General features: G+C 40.6%; 1 protein-coding gene across 2 annotated transcripts in view; it reads left to right on the plus strand.

Moving 5' to 3' along the window:
* Nucleotides 1-17,572, plus strand: part of UBE4A (ubiquitination factor E4A) — a 34,444-nt gene that overhangs the window by 2,993 nt on the left and 13,879 nt on the right. Inside the window, exons 2-12 of one of the 2 annotated variants that reach the window (XM_082342821.1) lie at nucleotides 2,124-2,285; nucleotides 7,416-7,589; nucleotides 8,195-8,307; nucleotides 9,511-9,663; nucleotides 10,310-10,469; nucleotides 10,716-10,918; nucleotides 11,121-11,312; nucleotides 12,254-12,587; nucleotides 13,662-13,782; nucleotides 15,503-15,807; nucleotides 17,121-17,253. In XM_082342821.1, the coding sequence (XP_082198947.1) occupies nucleotides 2,165-2,285; nucleotides 7,416-7,589; nucleotides 8,195-8,307; nucleotides 9,511-9,663; nucleotides 10,310-10,469; nucleotides 10,716-10,918; nucleotides 11,121-11,312; nucleotides 12,254-12,587; nucleotides 13,662-13,782; nucleotides 15,503-15,807; nucleotides 17,121-17,253 (2,009 nt within the window). In that variant the 5' untranslated portion in view covers nucleotides 2,124-2,164. Of the gene's footprint in view, nucleotides 1-2,123; nucleotides 2,286-7,415; nucleotides 7,590-8,194; nucleotides 8,308-9,510; nucleotides 9,664-10,309; nucleotides 10,470-10,715; nucleotides 10,919-11,120; nucleotides 11,313-12,253; nucleotides 12,588-13,661; nucleotides 13,783-15,502; nucleotides 15,808-17,120; nucleotides 17,254-17,572 lie in introns of those variants that run through there. The other variant, XM_082342822.1, reaches the window with a different exon arrangement.

Below are 17,572 nucleotides of genomic sequence, written 5' to 3' on the forward strand. Positions count from 1 at the left end.
TAGCTTTCAACTCACTTCCTTTCTGCATAGATGGTGCAGGTGATGCATTTCCTTTGTACTAATCTGAATTCTTTTCAGTTGTATTGGCTTCCACAATGTAGGGAAATCTACTGGCTTTTTTATAACTGAGAAGACTCTTTCCATCTCACATCTCTTTTCCTACATGTTGGCTTAGTTTTAGGCTAGGCCTTCTCTAGATGGTAGAAAGATGGCAACTCCAGTTTCCTATCTTACTAGCCTAACAACCCAAGCAGGAAAAAAGAGTCCCCTTTTCTGTAGATTTAGCCAAAGGCCTGTAGCTGGTGTTCATTGATTCTGTTAGGCCTTGCTAGGGTCTTGTGCCCACTCCTGAATCAGTCACTTTGGCCAGAGAATACTGTATTCTCTTTGGCCAGGCCAGATTCATATGCCCATTTCTAGAGCTAATGGGTAAGGTCATCCCCTTCTGTACACATGGACCGGGAATGGGTTGGATCCCCAAAGGAAAAGTGTGGGTGTCATGTTGAAAAAAGAGGTTGATATTTTGCAGACAGAAAAGTAACGAGAGCTCACTACACTTTTTGCATTCCTCTGGGTACCTCAGAATAGAGGTAGGGTGGTGGTCAGCTAACAGTGACACAATTCTTGGTGCCTCTACATGAATTAGGGGTAATAATTAAGCTTATGCAATGTTTAAATGGGAGGAAAGACCTCTCAAGGATTGTTAATTCCAACAGTAAATATGCTGTCTTTCTTTTCTGCATTATGAAGCTCAACTAAACTATACATAGTAAAAAGTAAAATACATAGAGCAACATCTAACAGTTCAGTTCCTTGAAGCAGTAAAGCCCAGCACCATGCTGAGATGAGACTAGACTGTCTGCCTGAGTCATTACAGCTCAGTAGCCATTAGCTCTTATGCAGAAAGCACGGCAGAGGAGCATGAAGCAACTGGTAGAGATGCCTCAGAAGTGTCAAAAAGTGTTAGTCTCTCTTCCTCCAAAAAATAAGGGGAACTTTTCCGACTTGCATTAGCTTTTGTTAATAGGATTGTGTAAGGAGTCTTAACTCAATTAATTAAAGGTAGACCGAACGTTCTTTTTTTTCTCCCACATTTGTGTCCCTGACCCCACTCCTTCTAAGGCCTCTGTCCTTGTAGCAATTCAGCATCCTTGTAAGCAGAGTATTCATACCCTTTGTCTCTTCTCACCCTTTTCAGGGTTGTATTTCTATGCTGTGGCCTTAAAATTTCAGAAAGGGGAGAAAGCCTTTCAGGGAGCTCTGCTCATCCCGTTGTGCCACTGAGTCCCCTTGGCGCTTGGATAAGGAAATGTAGTCAGAAGAGTGCAAATGCAGGCTCAGTCAGCTCCTTTAAATACCTTTGAGGTATATATCTATTTCATATTGTACGTTAGGAATTTGTGTTTCTTCAGTATTGTAAAAAGTCAGATAAATAGGGAAAGTTAAATATAGAATTAAGCAAAGACCATTTCGTTTTTAGAGGAAAAAATATCTGTAGTCATAAGCCTAGAAGTAGAGATAGATTGCTTAATATAGATTTAAAACCCACGATATACTGCTAATCTGATTCCTGTCCTGGTTTGCAATTCCACATCTGACATACAGACTTACATTTATTTTCTGTGTAGCTGAGGAATTCCCAGCTCCAACTCTTAAGTCACAGAATCCTGTGCAAGCACCACCTTATGCTCATGGTGAGTGAGGACTAGTCGACCAGCCTAGGGATTTATGGGAAATCCATAGTTTTTGTCCTATTACTTTTAAGTGCCACATTGTTGTTGCAATTAGTAGCTGAGTTTCCTCTTTGACTTCAAGAATTCTTTCTATGTAATCTATTTTTTAAAGGTATAGTAAATAGAAACATGTCAACAGATAAATGCATTCCAGCTGAACATTTATTAAGCTTTTTGGTTTTAGCCACCCCCAAATCAAGCCAACTTGTCCAGTTGGTAGGTTTGTAACCATTTTGCCAAAAATTGTCTTGAGTCTTGGAATAGGAGTTGGCAAGTCTTACCCAAACCCTTTTAAAATGTATTCAAGAAATGGGAGAAGAAACAACTATGATAATATTATAACTGTTGTGTTATCTGCCCTTCGGCGTCTAATACCTGTCCTTTCTATAGCCCCTCCCCCTAGGTCTGGATGGAGGATACTTTAAAGTGAAATGACAGACCAGGAGAATAACAACAACATCTCAAGTAACCCCTTTGCTGCTCTTTTTGGCTCCCTGGCTGATGCCAAGCAGTTTGCAGCAATCCAAAAAGAGCAGCTGAAGCAGCAATCTGGTAAGTGGACGAGCCAGTAGCAGCAGATGAGATGACCGAGAATGGCGTCTTCCCAAATTAAGTATTCTTTGGGTCCTTAATTGCAACTAGAATTTAAGTTTAGGGCAGAAGTGTTTTCTTTGTTCGTATTTGTTGTTTGTTTTGTTTTGGGTTCTTCTCCCTGTCCTATCCCCTGCATGAAAAAGAGACCAGATAACAGGTGGTTCCAGAGGAACAGATGCCAGTCATTATCCCAAAGCTGTCAAGCTCTTTTATTTTAAAAATCACCTAGTGAAAGATACTTAACAAAGATACTAATTTTTTTTCACATAGGAAACTGAGGTTATAGGCGTAGGTGCGGAAAGCAAGTCACATGCAGCTGTAGAAAGCAGATGTGTTGAAGGAAGAATTTTAAAAGCTTTTTGGCCTGTAGAGAAATAAATGAGATTTGTTCTTAAGCCAAGTGCTTCAGAGTCTATCTCAAGCAGAACGTTTCTTTCACTCCATAGAGTGGCCACTTTCATAACTTACTGCTTTCAGAACAGACATCTAGGAAAATCTGATCCTTAACCTTAATGTGAAGAAAATTAGGATAATATCTTACTAATCAGAACAATGATTTTCCTCATCTGGGACCAAAATTAAGATCAAGTCCAGCTCCCTCCTATAAGGTAACATATGGACTAGAAGTAGGGTGCTGTTTCTCAAATGTATTCATCTTCTGAGGGTTTTCACGATCTTTCAAGCCAGAAATCGCTCCCCTTCTCCCTCCTCCAAAAAGGATAATAGTGTGATTGTTTTTAGGAAAGGAGAAATGTTTATATTTTCCCTTTATTTTGTTTATTTCTGAAGTATTCAGATACGTAGCTAAGTTGTGGCCTTACTCTCTGATTAAGATTGAATGAAAAGGAGGTCAGGGGACTTCCCTGGTGGCACAGTGGTTAAGAATCCGCCTGCCAATGCAGGGGACGCTGGTTCAAGCCCTGGTCCAGGAAGATCCCACGTGCCGCGGAGCAGCTAAGCCCGTGCGCCGCAACTACTGAGCCTGTGCTCTAGAGTCCGTGAGCCACAACTACTGAGCCCGCGTGCTGCAACTACTGAAACCTGCACGCCTAGAGCCCATGCTGTGCAACAAGAGAAGCCACCACGATGAGAAGCCCGCACACCACAACGAAGAGTAGCTCCTGCTCACCACAGGTAGAGAAAGCCCACGCACAGCAACGAAGACCCAACACAGCCAAAAATAAATTTTAAAAATTTTTTAAAAAAAGAAAAAGGAGGTCAGGGGAAGACACATGAGTAGTAGACAAAGTGATGGATGAAACAAGGGAGAAAAACATGTAATGCTGACTTTTTTCATGTGATAGAAAGAGGCAGCTCTGAGTCTCCGCCTCTGAAAACTTTCCCAGATTTCTAATATATAGGATCAGAATGGGAAACCCTGGATTAAGAGATTGTAGGAGAGAATGGAGAGTGAGGAGTTAGAAAAATAAGGAAATGAGAAAATAAAGTTTTTAAGTATGTGGTTGAGGGAAATTTTGCTAATCAGCACCTATTACTCTTGGAATTCAGAAGGGAATAGAGTGGTATAGGAATAGAGTGACAGAATGTTCATCCTTCTGGCTATAAACAGACATAAGGCTGGCTAGGTTTGGGAGCACTGCAGGCACCAGGCAGTGGGGACAAGTCAGGTGCATGCCCTTCTGTTACTATTTTGGCACCTCATCGTCTTAGTTTGTTTACAGTGAGTTAGTCAGGCCACCTGACCTAACCCGTTTTCCACCAGCAGTTAGTACTCTACCAAAACCTTTGGTCTCCTTTATTGAGCTTCACTTTTACTAAAGTCAACACAGTGAAGCAACTCTTGCTTCTTTTGTTTTTTAAGATATTTTATTTTATTTTTTATTTATTATTATTTCTTAAAAATAATTTATTTGGCTGCGTCGGGTCTTAGTTGCGGCATACAGGATCTTCATTGCGGTGTGAGGGCTTCTCTCTAGTTGTGGTACACAGGCTCCAGAGCGCGCAGACTCAGTAGTTGCGGCACACAGGCTCTCTAGTTGTGGGGCATGGGCTCTAGAGCACGGGCTTAGTTGCCCCACAGCATGTGAGATCTTAGTTCCCCAAACAGGGATCGAACCCATGTCCCCTGCATTCAAAGGAGGATTCTTTTTTTTTTTTTTATAAATTTATTTTATTTATTTATTTTTGGTTGCATTGGGTCTTCGTTGCTGCACACAGTCTTTCTCTAGTTGCGGCGAGTGGGGGCTACTCTTCATTGCGGTGCGCGGGCTTCTCATCGCAGTGGCTCTTGTTGCAGAGCACGGGCTCTAGGCGCGTGAGCTTCAGTAGTTGCAGCTCAGTAGTTGTGGCTCACGGACTGTAGAGCACAGGCTCAGTAGTTGTGGAGCATGGGCTTAGTTGCTCCACAGCATGTGGGATCTTCCCGGACCAGGGCTCGAACCCGTGTCCCCTTCATTGGCAGGCAGATTCTTAACCACTGCGCCACCAGGGAAGCCCCTCGAAGACAGATTCTTAACCACTGGACCACCAGGGAAGTCCCACAACTCTTGCTTCTGCGAGTTTTGCCTGGACTTTTAGAGTTAACTGTTTTGTCAGTAGAGGTAAAAAGCAGATGCAGACTTGTGTGTAGCTTTTAATGAACAACCTACTTATATACCCCTTTAGCGTGAGTGCCATTCTGAGAAGCTCTTGTAAGTTGCTTTATAAAAAAATAAAAGGATACAATCAATAAGAAAAAAGTAACTCATTGGAAAAACAACAAAAGTTAGGAACAGGGACTTCCCTAGTGGTCCAGTGGTTAAGACTCCGTGTGCTCCCAATGCAGGGGGCATGGGTTCAATGCCTGGTTGGGGAACTAAGATCCTGCATGCCATGCCACACAGTGCGGCCAAAAAAAAGTTAGAAATGATTTATATATGATAATCAAGTTACTTTAAAAATCCAGTCTCGGGCTTCTCAGGTGGTACAGTGGTTAAGTATCCGCCTGCCAATGCAGGGGACACAGGTTCGAGCCCTGGTCCGGGAAGATCCCACATGCTGCAGAGCAGCTAAGCCCGTGCGCCACAACTACTGAGCCTGTGCTCTAGAGCCCTTGAGCCACAACTACTAAAGCCCATGCACCTAGAGCCGTGCTCCACAACAAGAGAAGCCACCACAGTGAGAAGCCTGCGCACCACAACGAAGAGTAGCCCCCGCTCGCCTCGACTAGAGAAAAGCCCACGTGCAGCAACAAAGACCCAGTGCAGCCAAAAAAAAAAATCCAGTCTCACTAATAATTAGAGAAATGCCCATTAAAAGAACAATTAGGATAGTTTTTAGTCTATGAAGTTTTGTTTTTTTGGTTTCATTTATTTATTTATTTATTTATTTATGGCTGCATTGGGTCTTCTTCGTTGCTGTGCGCAGGCTTTCTTTAGTTGTGGTGAGCGGGGACTACTCTTCATTGCAGTGCATGGGCTTCTCATTACGGTGGCTTCTCTTGTTGTAGAGCACGGGCTCTAGGCGCACAGGCTTCAGTAGCTGTGGCACACAGGCTCAGTAGTTGTGGCTTGTGGGCTCTAGAGCACAGGCTCAGTAGTTGTGGCGCACGGGCTTAGTTGCTCCGCGGCACGTGGGATCTTCCTGGACCAGGGCTCGAACCCGTGTCCCCTGCATTGGCAGGCGGATTCTTAACCACTGTGCTACCAGGGAAGCCCCAAGCCATATTTAATATAATTAAAGGCATACTGATCTATTGGGTAATTCTTTGCCCACTAGGATTCTGTAGGGAAGATAGTGTTGCTACTATTGGCATTTTGGAATACAATTAATTATGAGTATAAAGAATAAAACTTTTGGTTTTTAAAATGTAGATTTTATAACCAGGGATTTCAGAATTCTGTATTTAAAATGTTTCCTGATACAACTCAATAGCAAAACAAACAAACAGTCCAATTTAAAAATGGGCACAGGATCTGAATAAATATTTTTCCAAAGACGACATACAGATGGCCAACAGGTACATTAAAAGGTGCTCAACATCACTAATCGATGAAAAAAAAACTGTCACTAATTGGGGAAATGTAAATCAAAACCACCTCACACCTCTTAGAATGGCTATTATCAAAAAGACAAGAAATAACAAGTGTTGGCAAGGATGTGGAGAAAAGGGAATTCTTGTGCACTGTTGCTGGGATTGTAAATTGGTGCAGGCACTATGGAAAATAGAATGGAGGTTCCTAAAAAAAAATAAATATAGAACTACCATATGATCCAGCAATTCCACTTCTGGGTATTTATCCAAAGAAAACAAAAACACTAATTCAAGAAGATATATGCACCCCCATGTTCATTGCATCAGTATACAATAACCAAGATGTGAAAACATCCTAAAGGTCCATCCACGGATGAATAAAGAAAACGATGTAATTACATACACACACACACACACACACACACACATACACGCACACACACGCATATTATTCAGCCATAAATAAGAAAGAAATCTTGCCATTTGCAACAACAGGTGAACAGTGGTTGGACCTTGAGGGCGTTCTGCTGAGGGATATAAGTCAGAAAGACGAATACCATATGATCTCACTTATGTGGAATATTAAAAAAAAAAAAGAAACAAGCTGATAAATACAGAGAATAGATTGGTGGTTGCCAGAGGCGGGGCGGGGGGGGGGGCGGGGGGGGATGGGCAGAATAGGTGAAGGGTTTCAAAAGGTACAAATTTCCAGTTATAAAATAAAGAATCCATGGGGATGCAATGAACAGCATGGTGACTGTAGTTAACAATACTGTATTGTGTATTTCAAAGTTGTTAAAGTCGATCTTAATCCTTACCACAAGAAAAAAATTTGTAGCTATGTATGGTGACAGACATTAACTAGATTTATTGTAGTCATCATTTAACAATATATATAAATGTCGAATCATTATGTTGTGCAGCTGAAACTAATATGTCAATGATACCTTAATTTAAAAAACAAAAGATGTTGCCTGACTTGAGATGTTCACTAATTAGATAGTTAACTTGTTTAACACCCAAAATTATCCTCCTCTTGGTTACATTTATCATGTGTACTTGGTTTTCTCTTAAAGAGAGCATTGTAACTGTTAATGACTTACATTTTCTGGCAGATGAACTCCCAGCCAGCCCAGATGACTCAGATAATAGTGTGTCAGAGAGCCTGGATGAATTTGATTACTCTGTGGCTGAGATTAGCCGCTCATTCCGTTCACAGCAGGAAATATGTGAGCAACTCAACATCAATCACATGATCCAAAGGATCTTCCTCATCACTCTGGACAACAGTGAGTTACATATTTGCAGCCAGTGTGTTTATTACTCTGCCCTTCCTGCTTGGGCTAGGGACTTGCTCCTAGAAACTTATTGTATCTGATGGTTAAACAAACCCATCATACTCCCTGGAACACAGGGTTTATATTTCAAGGAAGCTTTTAATGTGACCTAAAGCAGAATTTTGACACAGATACAACTTTCATTTCTATTTTGATACTGACTGGGCCATGTAGCTACTGCCTTTACTACCTTAAAAGGGAAATGGGAATGGTAGCTAAATCCATTTTCTTCTCAGAGGTGACCTAAACATTTAGATGAAAGCCCCAAGAAGGGTCAGATAGTGTTTCCCCTCTGTGCCCTATCTGTAGTTAAACCCCAGAATTAGTGCTGATGTCTGGGATTTACTCTTTAGATATCATGGTGTTAGGTTTATAACAAAGCACATATTCTTGAGGGGTAAAAAAGATTTAAATCTTTAGATACTGCTCTGTATGTCAAGATCATTCTGATGTTACCTGAGTCAAACTTGGGGTTCAAGAGAAATGCCATCAAGATCAGTTGTCTGTATAAGACAGAAGCATTATCCTTAACCTACCAGATTAAAACCATTTCCCAGGTGACCCAAGCCTGAAAAGTGGGAATGGCATCCCCAGCCGTTGTGTGTATTTGGAAGAAATGGCAGTAGACCTGGAAGATCAAGACTGGCTTGATATGAACAACGTAGAGCAGGTACAATTCTTAACATTCCTTACATGTGCCTTCAGCAAAAATTAACCTTGCAGCTGAACTCTGCTTACCTTTCTACAACCATGGCTTTGCTTAGCTCCATCTCTTACACTGTTTGTGGTGTTCCTCTTTTGGAATCTTCTCATCTACCATGGTCCCATGTCCAAATCTACCCATCCTTTAAGACCTAGTTAAAATGCCATCCTGTTTACAAAGTTTTGCCAAGTAGGAGTTATTTTCTCCTCTGGGCTCCGGCAGTAATCTCCATGCATCTCTTACGGGAATTGTCTCTTTCTGTCTCATGTCTTGGCTTCTTTATGAACCTGTCTTCTCTCTCCCGTAGACACTAATTTATCAAGGCCAAGGTCCATCTCTTTTTTAATATCTTTTCCAAAATCAAAACAATGCATTTTACCTTACAGGTGCCTAATTAACATTAAAGGAATAAAAGTTTAATAGGGAAGACTTGACAACTTGTAGTTTAACTTTATAGTTGGATTGGCCAAAAAGTTCATTCGGGTTTTTCCGTACGATGGTATGGGAAAACCCAAACGAACTTTTTGGCCAACCCAGTACATTTAAACTGTGTTTATATAAGTCTGAGTGAGGTCAGCAGTGATGCAGAGTAGTAGATTTCACATACGAGTTTAATCTCCGATTCTCCACACCATTCAACAAATATTCTTTTAATGCTTACTCTGTGCTAGGGGCTATGCTAGACACTTAAGCTTGCTTTAGAATAACTACATAAACAACTAGATTTGTATATGTAATACTTTCTAAAGTAATGATACACTGAGCTCTTTTTTCCCCATTTGTTCTGTGTTCTGTGATTCTCATAATAACCTGTGTCAGAATTATCTTTTATATCTTGATGTTCTAAAATAAACTTTGCAGTGGTCAGGGGAGATAAATTAGGAGTTTGGGATTAAGAGATACACACTACTACATATAAAATAGATAAACAACAGGGACCAACTATATAGCACAGGGAACTATATTCAATATCTTATAATAACCTATAATGGAAAAGAATCTGAAAAAGAATATCTATATATGTGTGTGTAACTGAATCACTTTGCTGAACACTTGAAACTAACACATTGTAAATCAACTATACTTCAATAAAAAATACATCAAAAAAATTTAAAAATAAATTAACTCTGCAATGATTTAGTATTTTTGTTTATTTGTTTTTCTTAATAGGCCGTCTTCACTCGCTTATTACTTCAAGATCCAGGCAACCACTTGATTAACATGACCTCTTCTACAACGTTGAATCTCTCTGCTGATCGAGATGCAGGGGAGAGGCACATTTTTTGTTACCTTTATTCCTGTTTCCAAAGAGCCAAGGAAGAGGTAAAAGAATGATCCCTATTGAGTACTCCATTGTCCTCTTGGGTATGACTTTAACACATAAGCCAGAGAGTTGGATCAATGTCTTTTTTTTTTTTTTTGGCTGTGCCATGCAGCATGCGGGATCTTCCCCAACCAAGGATCGAACCCACACCCCCTGCAGTGGAAGCACAGAGTCTTAACCACTGGACCACCAGGGAAGTCCCAAGATCAGTGTCTATTATATCAATTTATATACATCATATTATATGTGGAACTGGATATCAGAGGCACTGTTAGTTTATCTTCTAAAGTTTTAGTCTCTCCTTTCTGTGGCTTGGGGTCTACCCCTTTCCCCAATTAACAAGTGCCTCCTATTATTCTCTCCACAAACGTCTTAATATATCACACCCTTATTAAAAAACGGTCTGATAAATTCATTTCCACTAAGGTGTATATAACAGAGTAGACTAAGCTTGATCACTTCCAGCATTAGAATTTCTAACAGGTGATTCCTTAAACCAAAGAATGAACTCTCATGGCTTTTCAAGCATCCACAGGAAAGCACTACTGTTTTGGGACACAGTGTCTTTTCCCTTCTATTTGCTATATCTGTCCTTGTGCCAGGTCACAGAGCTAGCCTCTTCCCTCTTTTCATTGCTGTTTCCAGATTACCAAAGTTCCAGAGAACCTGCTACCCTTTGCAGTGCAGTGCAGGAACCTCACTGTGTCCAATACCCGAACAGTTCTCCTCACCCCAGAGATCTATGTTGACCAAAACATCCACGAGCAACTGGTAGATTTGATGTTGGAAGCCATCCTAGGAGGCCGTGAGTACATAAGCAACATCTATGAGCTTCTACATTTGATTTCCAAGTGTAACATTCCTCTGATTGCATTAGAAAGCCTCAGAGCTACTATGGTTCCAGCGTAAATTAAGGAAGAGAGCTCACACCTTGACCTTTGAGGTTGAATACCAATAAAATTATCAAAAGTATCAGAAGAGTAAAGAGCTGTGTGTAAAGGCGTCTAAAAATTCTTATGGCCTCCCCTCTCTCTCTTTTGTCTTCTGTCAGATTTTGAAGGTGTAGCTGAGTTTCTGGATGAGGTCATCGAAGCCTTGATACTGGATGAGGAAGTTCGAACATTTCCAGAAGTCATGATTCCAGTGTTTGATATTTTATTGGGCCGAATAAAAGATCTAGAACTCTGCCAGATCATGTTGTACGCATATCTGGACATTCTTCTGTATTTCACTAGGCAAAAGGATATGGCAAAGGTAGGTCTGAAAGCTCATATGTATTCAGTTGAGTTGGAAGCTTAATACTCTATGCTTCCCTATCCTGAGGGCAGTGTAATATTGCCTATGGAATAAGAGAAAGATACATTGGTTGTTGTATAGTCTTAACTCTTTGAGGCCCTCTCATCCCATCATTTATCTCATCATACAGACAAATAACTAGGCTTGTCTTCTCCTACAGGTTTTTGTAGAATACATTCAGCCCAAGGATCCTAGTAATGGGCAGATGTACCAGAAGACCTTGCTGGGAGTAATCCTGAATATCTCCTGCTTATTAAAGACTCCGGGTGTAGTAGAAAATCATGGCTACTTCCTGAATCCATCTCGTTCCAGTCCCCAGGAGATCAAAGTACAAGAGGCCAACATTCATCAGGTGGAGCTGTTTACCGGTGTATCCCAGCCCCCTGATCTTAGATTAAGTATCGTTTCCTCAGAAAGCAGATGCAGATAAGGCTGCTTGAGCCTCTTTGGGAAAGCAGATCAATCTGGTTGGCTCTCTACCATAATCATGTCCAGAAATGGCCCTCTTTTTAGCAGGCGCTAAGAGCAGGGGACAAACCTTTGTGTGGTTGAAGAGTAAGCTGCTGCTCTTCTTTGCCCTGTGCTGTAGCACAGCTACCTGCTCTCAATCCTCGTTTTTCTCACCAAGCTATTTCTTATAACTTTAGCTCCTAAAATCTTCTGATTGAACTCCAGCTTAAAAGCCAAATTGTTTTCCCGTTCCTCCTTCTACTTATGTCCTCTCTTTTTGGGCTTCTTAGCATAAATTATGGTAGAAGTCTGGCCAACATATGGCAATAAATGGTTGAATTGGGGGCAGTTTAAATCTCCCGTCATCACAACTTTCTAAAGCAGGGGTTAGCAAATTATACCAGTGGCCAAATCCAGCCTGCCGTCCGTTTTTGTAAATAGTTTTATTGGACCCAGCCATGCCCCTGTGTATATGTATTGTTTATGGCTTGATTTCATGCCACAGTGGTAGAGTTGAATAGTTGCTACAGAGACCATATGGCATGCAAAGCCAAAAATATTTATCATCTGGCCCTCTGCAGAAGAAGTTTACCATCCCCTACTCTAAAGCTGTGTAAATGCTACCTGCAGTTGGACAGCTCATCAGGAAATCTCTTAAAAGTTCCCAGAAAAAAAAAATTTTTTTTTTTTAATCAGAAATGGTGGCGTAAGGCACAGGGAGAGTGAGGGAGAAGATTAGGATTCGTGTATTTTTGGAAATTGCCAGTGGCTAAGATTTGAGAGTAACAAATATTAGGATTGTGAAACTGGAATGTTCTGTGGTTGTGTTTTCTGGTTAAACAGTTCATGGCTCGGTTCCATGAAAAGATCTACCAGATGTTGAAGAACTTACTCCAGCTCTCTCCAGAAACCAAACACTGTATCTTGTCCTGGCTTGGAAACTGTTTGCATGCAAATGCAGGCCGCACCAAGATTTGGGCCAATCAGATGCCAGAAATCTTCTTCCAAATGTATGCCTCGGATGCCTTCTTTCTGAATCTGGGTGCTGCTCTCCTGAAGTTATGCCAGCCATTTTGCAAACCCAGATCTTCTCGGCTCCTCACCTTTAATCCCACTTACTGTGCCCTGAAGGAGTTGAATGATGAAGAACGAAAAATAAAAAATGTACACATGAGAGGTAAGGGGGAGCTGGTCTTCTCAAAACTGTGTGTGCGTAACATCTAAGCCATTCACTTCTATATCCTTTTTCACAGAGGTCCCTCTTTATCAAAGAAGATGAGGCAAAAAGAAAAGCTATTATGAGTTTTAAAAAGACAAACTTTTTAAAACTGTTATTTTTTAGATGTTGTCCTTTAATGAGACCTTCTGTCTGAATTTGGCAGACTTGGATATTCGCTCATTCATTCATTCTTTATGAAAATGAATAAAGTACAGTCCCTGTCCTTTTTGAACTCAAAGTCTCCACGGGAAGGCAGATATGTTAACAGATCATCATAATATGGTCTAGGGCTAATCTACAGGAGCACAGAGGAGGGAGTAAATGATTAATTCTACAGAAGCTGGAGGTCTTCATAGCTGAGTCCTGAAAAATGAGTTGGGTTTATCAAGCAAAGGAGCAAAGGAGGCCCTTTATATAGAGGGAAAAACAAGTATGAAGGTACACAGCTGTGTAATGTCTTAACTAAGGAACAGTGAGAAGCTCAATGTGGCTGGAACAAGGGGTAGGTGGGGGAAGGGGTATGGGAATTGGCAGGAAATATTAGCCTAGGGAGGAAGAATATTGGGGAAAACTCAAACAACACAGAGAAGTGAAAAGAAGAAGATAAATCACTCTTAATTCTACCACTCAAAATGAATCACTCAATCTTGATGTATTTCCTCCCAGTTTTATAACTCTTCTAATTATAAAAGTAACACATGCTCAAAAGCAAATAATCTTAAATACAGAAAAGCACAGAATAGATACAAATGATCTATTATCTATCCCCTGGAAAAATCTACAGTGCTATCATTCCTTTTAATTGTTGGTGATTTCATGATCAAGCTAAAGAGATTTAACTGTATTTCTATAAACTGAGAAGCCAAATTACATTTTTAGACAAGAGAGTAGGAATGTGAGAAGATTTGTTTTTAAGAAGGTATTACTTAATTCACTGATAGCAGGATGGAAGTTGAACTAGAATAAGGGGACACTGGAGCCAAGATAGATGTCTGTGGCAAGCCATTTACTCTTCCTTTTAATTTCTTTGAGGTTTGGACAAAGAAACCTGTTTGATCCCAGCTGTGCGGGAGCCAGAGTTTCCCCAGAACTACAACCTTGTAACAGAAAACCTTGTCCTGACAGAGTACACCTTGTACTTGGGATTTCACAGGTAACTGCTCTGATGTCATTAAGAAAGAACTGCTTGGTTGTGTTGATAACCAGAAGGTTGAAAGTGCATCTTACAGCTAACAATCTCACTTTATTCTGAAGGCTGACATTAGGATCTAGTAGGAAAAGGGCATTATATGCATTTATTTGTGTCTACATGAAGCAGCTTTATCCATATAACTTGAATTTATTTTTAATTTTTGACCTGTTAAACTTTTTAAAATTAAAGATACACTAGTATTTTTCTCTAAACTTGCACATTTTTAAATCACCATCTTCCTTTTGTCATCTGCTAAAGTGGAATTGTTTTCATTTAACATTTCACATTCTGCTCTTGAATTTTCATTACTTATTACTCCTGATGAAAAAAGAGAAAGCTTTACGCTATGGTATAGAGACAAAATTGACAAAATTAAATGTGTATAAGGTATTTCAATAAGATCAGTAGGAACATAAAAATCTATGTATCAAAGATAAGGAGGATTCTGGAAGTGTGAAGATTTGAGAGCTAAAGTATATGACTTCCAAAAATGGTCTGGTTCTGGCTAACCGTATGTTATTCTATGATTTTTTTTTCCCTCTGATTTAGCTGATTGTGACAAGTATAAATAAGGGGAGAAAATAGCTACTCACTCACAGTCTATAGGAAGGTATATTGAGGACAGCAATTTTTAATGCCTTTTCGGGATACTTAAACTGACACAGCATTTTTCAAAACTCAGCAAATTTTTGGAAAAATGAAATTATATCTTTATTAGAGACATTTTCTATCCCTATCATTGACATTTTAAGTGAGACAATAGATAACAATTTAGCATGTGTTTAACCTGTTCAACCACGTAGATTCAAACACAAAAATGAATGTCATCTAGTTTCCCAGTATTGACTAGCTAACCCTAGACGTTATCCACGAGGCCAAGAATGACTTTGGACTGTACACATAGACACAACTATCTATAACATTGAATTATGGGTCTTCCTTTCATTAGAGAACACTTGGCTGACCCTTCTGGAAGAATCATTTAATTTTATATTGAGCATCAGAGGACTGGAAGCTGCTCTTAGGCTGCATCATAGGTGGCTGCTGGTTGATATGTGGTCATTAGTAATCTAGACTCCTTTCTCACCAGCGTTAGTTCTCTACTAACCATGGAAAGACTGTCTTTATAACCACATCCAGGTACAATCATTGCACTTGTGTGGTGTCAAACTCTCCTGCTGGGCTTCTTGTACTTTGCCTGATCGTTATATATTGTACATAATAAAAGCCCAATCTACACCCTGCTCAACCGAGCCATTCTATGGATGGTGCATTTCAGCCGAAGACAACTAATCTATGTAATTAGATTCAATTCTTGAACACTTGGTAACATTTTCCCGGTGCTATGCCCCCACCTCTGTCCTGTCAATAACTTCTGTGATTGCCTTCTGTGTCATCACAACTGCAGCTCCCTACATCCTAAAAGGGAATAATAGAATAAATAAGTGAGGATTTGGTTTTCAAAAATGGTCTGTAAGGGAGGATGGGAGGGAGGTGCAAGAGGGAGGGGATATGGGGATATATGTATACGTATAGCTGATTCACTTTGCTATACAGCAGAAATTAACATTGTAGAGCAATTATACTCCAATAAAGATGTTAAAATTAAAAAAAACGGTCTGTACTCAACTGTCCCTATATGAGCCTCCTGACCCAGCCTTTTCTGCTTTCTTGGGGGCAGGTTGCATGATCAGATGGTAAAAATCAACCAAAATCTGCATCGGCTGCAGGTAGCCTGGCGGGATGCTCAGCAAAGTTCTAGCCCTGCTGCTGACAACCTCCGAGAGCAGTTTGAACGACTGATGACCATCTATCTTTCTACTAAGACTGCCATGACTGAGCCGCAAATGCTGCAAAACTGCCTAAATTTGCAGGTGTCCATGGCTGTTCTCCTAGTTCAACTGGCCATAGGCAATGAGGGCTCACAGCCGATAGAGCTAACTTTTCCTTTGCCAGATGGCTACAGTTCTTTGGCTTACGTGCCAGGTAAGCAGGCTCTCCCTTGGGAGCTTCCTATTTATAGCCATCTAAGTTTAACTGGGTCACGTTGGAAGTTTAATCCTCAAAATATCCTTCCTTAGTTATCATTCAGCTGTTTTTGGAGAAACAGCTCAAACTTGTAGGTAATGTCTGTTGGTTGAAGCCTGGGGGAACTGACAGCTTGTTCCTCAGCATTGTGTCGCCACTGCTGTGCAGATAAGAAAATAGTCTTCAAAGGATGAAGTGCGGTCAGGGTTTTCAGAGCTGTTAGTTTCTATCATTACTATTGTTTGTCGTTCAACTTACAAATTTATCTGTCTAACCCACCCCCCTGTGCTATTCTTTAGAAAAAAAAAGAATCATCTCCTCTCGGTTAACCCAGAAGTGAGATTGTGTATGTATGTATGTATGTTGGTGAGGGGTCGGCAGAAACTGTCCGTCAAAATCAGGTTACATGTTCTTGATCACTGTACCGGTCATCTATTGCTGAGTCACAAATCACCCCAAAACATAGCAACTTAACACAACAAACATTATCACACACAGTTTCCACGGGTCAGTGATCCAGGGGTAGCTCAGCTGCAAGGTTCTGACTCTGGCCTCTCGCGAGGTTGCAGCCAGGCTGCCCACCAGTGCCATGGGGATCTGAAGACTCCACCAGAGCTGGAGGATCTGCTTACGAGCCTAGTTGTGTGGTTGTTGGCAAACCTCAGTTGCTTGCTGGCTTCTTTTCCAGGCCACACAGGACTCTCCTTAGTACTGCTAACGGTATGGCAGGTGGCTTCCCTCAGAGCAGGGAACCAAAATGGAAGCTGTAGGCTTTTATAACCTAATTACAGAAATGACATGCCATCACTTCTGTGTGCCCCATAGTGTGTCTTCTACCCTGGAATAGTGTAGGAGGAGGTATACAAGGGCATAAATACTAGAAGGCAAGGACCAGTGGAGGACCCCGGAGAGTGAAGACCATAGTCATCTAACGTATTCATTTCTATTCAAGATTCTTTTTCATCTAAAGGGTTATTTTAACGCACAGTTAACCTTGAGTGTGGAAGTATAATGTCTATCAGTATACTTTCTTAAACTGCACTGGTGTGTTAACATTTTATGTCTCTACTATTCTGTTTACTTGGATAAAAATAAAAATTGACTTACATTCAAAGGAGATTCTATATTAATTTATCGTCATTTCTAGTACCTACAAGACATTTGGGGTTTTTTTAACCTTCACTGAGTAGAGTAAAAGGGAGGAATTTAAATATTGCATAATACAAAGAGTCAGATGTTTGGCTAATTCCAGTGTACATTTTCTTTCTCAGAATTTTTTGCAGATAACTTGGGTGATTTCCTCATTTTTCTCCGCCGCTTTGCCGACGACATCTTGGAGACATCAGCAGATTCCCTGGAACACGTCCTTCGTTTTATCACCATTTTCACTGGAAGCATAGAAAGGTGAAGTGCTGAAAGCGTGGCTCTGTCACAGTTTAGAGCTGCAAAACATTCAGAAGACTTCTAAACCAAGAAATAAACAAGCCTGAATCATAAGGGTTTGCCTTCAGAAGTTGTGTTAACATTAATGAATCACCTGACTATCCTTATGGGTAGCCCAAAATCCCACACTTGAGAGGCATAATAAACAAAGGACTTTGCCCACAGAGAATTTGAACCTGCATATAAGGTACCTGATGGGAATTTCATTGCTAGTCCCTGGTTAAAATAGTTACCTTAATGTCAGAGACCTTGCCAGGTGCTAATGATCTTCTAGTGTATG

This window comes from Balaenoptera borealis (assembly GCF_965194805.1).
Source record: "Balaenoptera borealis genome assembly, chromosome: 11".
Classification (NCBI taxonomy): Eukaryota; Metazoa; Chordata; class Mammalia; order Artiodactyla; family Balaenopteridae; genus Balaenoptera; species Balaenoptera borealis.